Below are 8,769 nucleotides of genomic sequence, written 5' to 3' on the forward strand. Positions count from 1 at the left end.
GGAGGAGTTGGGGGGGACCAGGCTGGAACGGTCACAGTAGCACCCCCTCCGTATCCGTGGAGGAAAAATATAGCCTTGGGTGGGTTTCTTCAGAGTGGACGGGGCGGTGGTGGGTGGCTGGGGTGGGCTACTCTCGCCCACGGGGCTTTGCCACGGGGTTCGGGAGAACAATGGACTTGCCACCTCCCGACGCGGCGCGTTACGAAACGGGCCCCGCCTCAGCTCAGGCTTGCTGCTCTTTTTGCGTGAAGTCATGTGGTCTCGGAAGCTATGCAGGCAGGAGATGGGGGTTTCACAAAATAAAATTAAAAAAAAAGTTAAAAAAAGCTTTTATTTTCTTTTTTCTTCTTCCTGGAGAATTGGGGGCAGTTACGCAAACACTGGTGTTCTCTTAATAAATCCTTATTTTTCTACCGTTTTTTTTTTTTTTTTTTTTAGCGGGCTGACCCTTTTGGCATAGATGAGTCCAAATCTTAAAAAAAAAAAAAAAAAAGGTAATCTCTCGCTCTCGGCACAAACAGAATGGTCACGGGTCAAAACGGTGGCATGTAATCTGTTTGCCGAGGGAGACAGACGCAATCGGCATTGCTGTGGCAAATGAATCCGACTAAACGTTTACCCCTGTTAAGAGGAGGCATGTGTTCAGTCATTGCGTAGCCAGTCCGGATCATCGCTAGTAAACAGGAAGTGAACTTTGTGTATTTTAGTGACTACTACCACTACTTTCTAGGTTTTTTTCCACCAAATCAGCTTAAGATCATTGTAGTTTACAGTTAAATGTAGCTGTGAGGTTGTTTTCAATCAGAAAGAGCTTTTTTTTTTTTTTTTTATTAAGGGCAATGCCAAAATACTACAATCAGCTACTACTAAATTACAAATAAAAGCCCTGACATAAAAGTTCTTTGTGTCAAAAGCAGAATTGCTTCGAAGGATGTTTCATTGAAGCGCGTTATCGGATCTCAAGAAAAAAAAAAATCAATAAGGAAGCAATATAAAACACTTTGACTGCATTAACACAAATTGCGCTGTTCTCAAATATCTCCTTATGTATATCAGTCTAGTTAAATTCACATTCGTCTACCATACGCTATTCCTCCTGAGCAGAAATACCAAGTGTAACGGAATTACTCAAGAACGATATTCCAATCAACATACTAAGCCACCTCCAACGGCTGCAGGATTCACCTGATTTTTTTGATCAAATAAAACACTCTCGAGGACAGGCTAAAAACAAAAAGGTCAAAGAAAATTAAATCAAAGCAATCTCAAAAGAGAAATACACAAAGTTACAACGAGAGGTATCAAAATTTTGTGCTGGGATTATTTTTTTTAGATTTTCACCTATTCTAATGCCGCAACACTTTTCTCCACCGATAGACCTGCTTTGTAATTGTTGGATTACATCGTAAAACGTCCCCCACCTCACTTAAAGCATGCAGGGAAGCAAAAAAAAAAAAAAAATGTGCAAGAGCACACGTCCGTGTAAATACAATGTTTGTATTTACAAGCTCCTCTCGCATCCGTTTCAAGTCATTGCAGACCCCCGGGGCCGAGGGTCGTCGACAAAAACGCTGCGAGGAGGGGGGGGGGGGGAAAAAAGTTTTTTTTCGCAGAGGGAGTGCAGCAGGGATAAATTGGCTTGTGGTTCGGTGCGAGGGTTCCACCCCCCGCTGGGCCGTGCTGAAGAGTGAGGGGCCCGACCGGCGACAGGGGCAGGCCCAGGCAAGGCAGGTTACCGAGCCCCATGCTGAGACCCCATCCCTATTTGTGACAAACAGGGCAGTAGATAATCTCTCCTTCAGGGACTCTGAAAAGGTGGTTAGGAAGTGCCTCTGTGTGTGTGTGTGTGTGCGTGTGCGTGTGTGTGTGTGTGTGTGTGTGGCACAGCCCCGACAGCAACACACAGGCTTGTTTTCACCGTCCGCCAATCTTAAAAAAATTGAAAATAATTTTTATTTGAAAAAATAAAAATTTAGATTTAAAAAAACATGTCGAAATTCTTAGGAATATTGGATTAATTCTAGTCGCAGGACTGCTCAAAGTGATGAAATATGGCTGATTTTTACGTCGGGTGGCTGGGGTTGCTCTTTCCACTTACAAACGAAAACCAACTGCTTGGATCTCGTTTCGAAAGAAAGATCCATTATATATAATGGTGATAAATACGGACGTAATTTTCAGTAAATAACACTCGCAGGGATCATTTTCGTCGCTTTACTTTCATCAATATGTCGTACAAACAAAAAACATAGAAAGAAACTGATACTCAAAAGCCGCTCCTGTGGTTTGTAATTCGCAACTCGACTTTCGAATAGAAATGTCCGTGCCTGAGGTCTTCCGGGATGGTCGGTGTCGACGGCCGCTACGACGTCTCCATCTTGTAACCGTGCTTTTCTAGCTCTGCTCTGCAGGGAGACAGAAAAAAAAAGAGAAAAAGGAAAGAAAAGGGGAAAGATGAAGTAGGATGATTGTAGGTGGTATGAGCACCTTCTAATGATTGTGAGAACCATAGAGATGGGAGCGGGGAAAAATGCATAAATATTGCATAATGCATGCAAATGTTGATGTGATGATTACACAGATGTATGGCGACGATGCCCTTTCACTGTAATGATATATTTAAGAAACCATGTAATAGCATGGCAGTTGTGATAGGAGCGAATAAAACAATAATTTATTACTATCTCAAGTGTTCTTGTGAAACGCCAACGGCTGCTGTTTATTTGGTGGATTTTGGTCAAAGTGTTGAGAGCCAAATAGATGCTATGATGTCCTTTTTGTACATTTAATACTGATCCTAATTTGGGAAATCAAACACATACCTGTGTTAAGAAATAATATACTAATATTGATAAGCATAAAAATGACAGAGATTAGTCTTCTTAACATGAGACACATTCCAGCCCAAATCGGATAAGTGGGTAATTCAGGGTTTCCCAAATCTGCTTCGATTTAATTGCAAATATGAACGCATTTCTTCCCCTTGTTAACATCAATGCATTTGTCATTTCGATACTACATGCTATTTCTTTTTACCTAAAACACTGAGACAACTAAATGAAAACTCAATCATTTCCCCCCTAACAAGTCAATATGCCACAAATGATCTTTCACTGGGCAAGTCAGACTGTTAAATGTGGCCTGTTTATCAAATGCACCTTTATAGTGTCTCTAATGTGGGTTTCTCAGGGAATTATGTAATAATGCTAAAAGCCATGTATTTTAGATGTTTCTTGGAAGTCTAAGCTACCGTGTCAAGGTGGACGGACCATAGAAGACGATGCATTCCAGACTTGTTTCCGGTAGGTTCAGGATGGCCCTTTTCATCTTTTATCCCGGGCAGACAACGTCCACTTTTTCTAAAAGGGCCCTGAAATCTGACTCGTCTGACCACAATGCACCCACTTCCACTGTGTGATGGTTGACCTCAGATGCCTCGGAGGCAAAATAAGTCAGGGGCATTGATTGGCGAAGTCAAGTTATACATGCTTTTGCGATTATAATACTGGCTTTATGTACTTGACAAAAGGCGAAAATTCATCCAGACTCAACCTACTGTTCTATACTAAGTGTTGAAATAGCCAATCTCTCGATCTCGTTCTTTGAGAAAGATCATGTGACATTTCACCAATTTCCTCTCGTGCAGTTTGTTTGCAAACTGGTAATCCTCTGGATCATTTCCGAAAGCGTTAGGTCTTTCCCGCATTTTTGAATTGGAACAGAGACAAAAAAAAGAAGGCATGTGAACATTTTTTTCACATTAGCATAGCACAAAAAGTCAGGAAATTGGTGTTTGATAGATTATTACTGAATTTTTGCAAAGCTTTTTGGCAATAAGTCTAACACCGATGAAAAGCCTGTTAATCTCCCCTTTAAATGGTGCCACAGTGTGAAGAGCAGGGCTGAGTATGTGCATTGTGCCCATGAAAATCTTGCCAAACGCTGCAACGCCAGAGCCAAACAGCGTAACCAGCTAGTGACTCTAGTTGGGTGTCGTTTAACGGAGTGCATGACAGAAGTCTGAAGACACAAGAAATACAGGCGGTTTAAAAATGTATTCATTTCACAAACAGGAGCCTCGGGAGCATGTTGAGGAACCACACACACAAAATAGAGAAATTACCTACCAGAAACACATTCCTTGCTTTAACTGTAAGGTATGTATATTAGTTGACCTCAAAAACAACAACATATCTTGTGTTCATATCATTGTGTCTGCAATAGCAGACTGCTCTGTTTAAAAAAGAAAAAGACTTCCCACAATATACCACTGTCGATAAGTCATGACTTGTTGGTTCCCATCATTTTAAGATGATATAACTTTTACTCAGACAAGCACAGCCAACGTATAGAAGCCATTTAATAGCTGGTTAATGAGTTGACTTGGTTGGTCATGGCAGTTGTGCGAGTACAATTACACAAGTTACAGCCCTTAATATCTAACATGTAACTCTAATTAAGAGTTTGCTCTCACCCTTCTATGTATATATGTATATGTTTTGATAAATGTGATTTAAGGGGATGACCACTCGAGGTTTACAAATGAAATCTCTACTCCATCCTTAACTTTAAGAAATGTTGAAAGTATTTTGGTGAATCCATGACGCAGATACATAAACTAGTGATGAACACATGTCAGGTGTATGATGTGACAACATGTCACGAGTTGATTTGCAGATGCTATGGCACACTGCTAGTTGTCATAGCAGCAAACCATAAAGAAACTCCCTTGCAAAAGCAAAGAGGTTCAAACTGATTCTACAGAATAACACTGACTATGGCCGATGCAGTGAGCGACTAGTATAAGGGTTTCTTGCCAGAATTACCTTAGCTGATTTGAGAAATCATCCTCAACGTTGTCGTCGTCCCAGTTATCTTCCCAAACGTGTGTGTCTTCATCCTCATCCAGCCCCGTCCAATCTAAAACAATTTGCCATTAAATTACATAAATACACACGGTTTTCCCTCCAGAACACGATGACCGAAAACAACAGACACCCCGATAAAACTGGAAATAACGACCACTAGGCTCATTGATTCTTACACTTACAGTGTTACTTGCTAGCCCAATATAGCGACGCACGAAAGCGCCTGGCTCTATCAACTTTACCAGGACGACAAAAGAAAGCCTTGAACGCATTCGCAGACATTAGCTCTTGTGGTTTGTGAGAAAAAAAATAGGTTAGCGGTCAGAAATCCTCGGGTTGCCATGTTCGACAACGACTGCACGGGCTAATGCTAACGCTAGCACGGTAAGGCTAAGCTAGCTGAGTCACTGTGACTAGGCCGAGGAGGCACCAACGGCTACTAAAGGACACAAAAAACATGAATTTTTGAAAGCACCGCGGACCGGAAGACGCGAACTATTAACCTTCGGCTGGAAATTCTTCAAATTCGTCATCTTCTTCGAGCAAGCCCAGATCAACTGGTTGTTTTTTGTCTGACATGACGTCCCCCGTGCGCCGGTCGGTTGTCGATTGTTTGCGATAGCGAAGCAACAACGATGGACTTCCGGGAAATGGACGATGTTCAGCGGGACTGCGACTGCGCGAACCAGCGCAGTCGAGACGCAGGACAGCAGAGTCAGACACACACACACACACACACACACACACACACACACACACACACACACACACACACACACACACACACACACACACAAAGATAAGATAAGATAAGATAAGATAAGATAAGATTGTATTGATCCTCATCTGGGAAATTCATTTGTCACAGCAGCGCAACAATAACAATAGCAATAGCAATAAATATGAATGTAACTAGAATGTAAATATAAAAGTAAATAGAAGGAAAATTTAAAGGATGAAGACAAAAGCAAGGTTAAAATTGGATTACAGAATAACTTAATGGGTTGGTTGATTTTATTTTTATTTTCATTTAAACCCATCTAAGCTCTTAAAATAGTTAGATAATCACCATTCTTGATGCATGCTAACTCATTGTTTGTTTTTTTTAACTTTCGGGAAGCAGTTAAATCCTCTCTCTTGTCATTGAGACAAGCCCTATAATGATAATAAATGACGTTGACTGTCATTTGGATTTTCTTTCAGTCATGCAAACAGCTGGCGTTTATTATAAGCAGATATTCAAAGGGGCAATTTAGAATCCATTCATTCATTATCAATACCGCTTATCCTGCGGTCAGAGTCGTAGCGGCCGTATACTACCATCCAGTAAAGATAAAAAGTTAAAATTGATTGATTGTTTAGCATTTAAATTAGAATTTTAAAATAATATTCAAGGCGATTTTTTTATTTCTGGTTTCCACTGGGTTGTGAGAGATGGCGTCGTACTGGTGCGTAACAATGACAGTTGCAGTGTCAACATGGAATAGGTGACGCTAAAGCACGTGAATTAGCGTGTGATATATCGGAAAGCAGATTATAAGAGCCGCTTGGCGGTTCTCCTTTCCCTCTGTCAGATCCTCCGCCGCCCTCCCTCTCATCCCTCTCCCACTTAGACTATTCCGCAAACACCACAAGACATTGGGCTTTTTTTTTTTCCCTCAAAACATATGCAACGCAAGTCAGTCAAATTTCAATAAAGATTTTTCATTTAGAAAGAAATGCATATTGTTACCCGTGTGGCCCGCTCGAATAATGAAGCGACAGCCACAGCTCAGATGTATTTTAGATAAATGAGAGTGCACATTTACTACAAAACCACTCGTACCACAATGAAAATTGCTCCGCAGCTGTCATCCGTAGACAGATTGAGCAAACCTCAAGTTAGGCTCCTCATACTTATTCTATTTTCAAATTATTCTGTGATCTCCCTAAGCCTTTACACATGACAATGCCACAACATCAGGAAGGAAAGGGGGGAGCTAGCCACGGAAAAGAAAGTGCGGGAAGTAAATGTCGTTATTTATTGCAAGTGCTTAAGGCCAATTTGGCTAATTTAGATGGAAAGACGCATTTAGAAAAGTGGAGAAGAAATTGGAATACAAATCTGTTTCACTTCTGAACGCTAAAAATCGTTTTATGATTTTTCTAATGGAAGACCCAGAGGGGGGGGGCACAGTGTGCTTTTTCCTGCGGGACTACGGCAGTAAAATGCGGTCGAATTTGATCGGGGGAAAATCCGTCTGATAAACGGAAACGGGTAACGGATTTTATGAATGACCGGTAATTGGCTGCCGTGACAAAATTCAACATGGCTGCCTTGGCGCGGACAGACACCCGACGTAACTTGTGACTAGACGGCCGCATCGTATTTCGATCTTTTCGCAAAGCCCCTTGGGAAAGGAGAAGCTCCGTCGCCATCCTCGAATTTACAGCAGAGACGGAAGACCAGCCGACGCAATCACCCTTTGTCAATCTTTCTCCCGACGGTTTGAACTGTAACGGAAATTATACAAGGGAGCGGTCCCAAAAATGGATTTAAGCAACTTAACAAGCCAATTAACGGAGCGAATATGAAAAATAAACGTGCTAGCTTTGCCCCGAGGTGCTCCGCGGGGAGCTCGACGTGCTTCCAGGACACATCTGTCAAGATTCTGTATTAAATTTAATCCCAGTCACTCAGTCTATTGTCTGCCGCGCGGAAACCGAGGCTCCCTTTTCATGGAAATACTTCGCCGCTACGGAGAGACGGGGGCGGAGGGGGTATTGATTATGTAATTTCCAAGCTTTGCCGTGAGGTCACTGTGTTCGTCTTTTATCGCGTGAACTTTAAAAAGAGAAAAAAAAAAAAAAGAAAGGTTCGTTTTGTGCTTGTCTTCTGCTGCACAGATCCATTTTTTTTTTTCTTCTTTCTCAGAGCTCTTATTCATTGAGACATCTGTCAAGACCACCGCCGCCATTCTTGGAAAGCTCTGTCATCTTGGGCTTGAGGTACAGTTTGCCAAGAGGCTAATGGCCCTTTATGACAGTACAATCTGATGCCTGTCCCGGCTCGCCTCCAGGTAATCCTGTCCAATCGCCGGCTTAGCTCTGCTTGGGTTTAAGTTGCATATTTTGTTTTTATCACGACGCTGCTGATAAATGCTATCAGCGGGGTAGAAATGAAATATGGGGGGTCTGCTTGAAATCTGCCATCGGGGGGGGGAACAATAACAGCTTTATTGCCGGACGGAAATTCGCTAGCACGCGCGGTCCTTAGGGTTAAAACCAAAAATCGCACCATCTATAATATTTCTACCAAGGGGCTTTTGAATTTGAAATTTTGTTGCATAAATGCATGATAATCCTTTAAATGCTTTCGATCGCATTTAGAATCCCCGCCCCTCAAAATTTGATTTAATAAAATCATAAATTGACCGGCTAATTTATTTCCAGTAATGTCTGCTAATAGTGTACCACTCTCTGTCCACGGTCCAATGCCATGGCCCTATACTGTATGTGAAAAGCACTCGTGCACACTCACCATAGGTGATAACCCCCTCTGTGGAAAGCGCTCTCATTGGAAGTGCCCATTATCTGCAAAAGTCTATCCTCACACTGACACGAAGTCATTAGCTTAAGCTTTCGTCGAGGTAAAATCAGTAAAAAAAAAAAAAAAGTCCTTTTTTTGGCATCGGTGCATGATAAATTGAGATATTTTCAACGGCTGTTGCGGAGCACGTATGAGACGAGGCGAGCTAAAAATAAAATAACGTGCGCGGATTAATTGTTTTTGTGATTCCTAGCGGAAAATACGCTATTCCAATTAAGTTTCCCTTTCGAAACAAATTCCATACGGCCTCTTTATCGCGCCTTATCTGAAGCGGGAAGTACATGTGTTTTTGGAAAATCCAACGAGAATGTC

At 41.9% G+C, this 8,769-nt stretch overlaps 1 protein-coding gene across 1 annotated transcript; it reads right to left on the bottom strand.

Moving 5' to 3' along the window:
- Positions 1 to 2,200: 2,200 nt before the first annotated feature.
- sem1 (SEM1 26S proteasome subunit) lies at positions 2,201 to 5,528 on the bottom strand. The gene is made up of 3 exons (XM_086171317.1): positions 5,372 to 5,528; positions 4,827 to 4,920; positions 2,201 to 2,405 (listed from the first exon to the last, which is right to left on the bottom strand). The coding sequence occupies exons 1-3, from the start codon at positions 5,445 to 5,447 to the stop codon at positions 2,363 to 2,365; spliced, it is 213 nt and encodes a 70-aa protein (XP_086027443.1). The 5' UTR covers positions 5,448 to 5,528; the 3' UTR covers positions 2,201 to 2,362.
- Between the last annotated feature and the right edge of the window lie 3,241 nt (positions 5,529 to 8,769).

Source organism: Fistularia commersonii, chromosome 24, assembly GCF_037954325.1.
Source record: "Fistularia commersonii isolate RoL2024-O1a breed Wild chromosome 24, RoL_Fcom_v1.0, whole genome shotgun sequence".
In the NCBI taxonomy this organism is placed as follows: domain Eukaryota; kingdom Metazoa; phylum Chordata; class Actinopteri; order Syngnathiformes; family Fistulariidae; genus Fistularia; species Fistularia commersonii.

Excerpts from the sequence above, each read along its gene's own strand:
- sem1 (XM_086171317.1), bottom strand. The coding sequence starts at position 5,447 with ATGTCAGACAAAAAACAACCAGTTGATCTGGGCTTGCTCGAAGAAGAT. Across the intron at positions 4,921-5,371 it reads TGAAGAATTTCCAGCCGAAG|ATTGGACGGGGCTGGATGAG; the intron begins GTTAATAGTTCG and ends AAATTGTTTTAG. Across the intron at positions 2,406-4,826 it reads GATTTCTCAAATCAGCTAAG|AGCAGAGCTAGAAAAGCACG; the intron begins GTAATTCTGGCA and ends GTCTCCCTGCAG.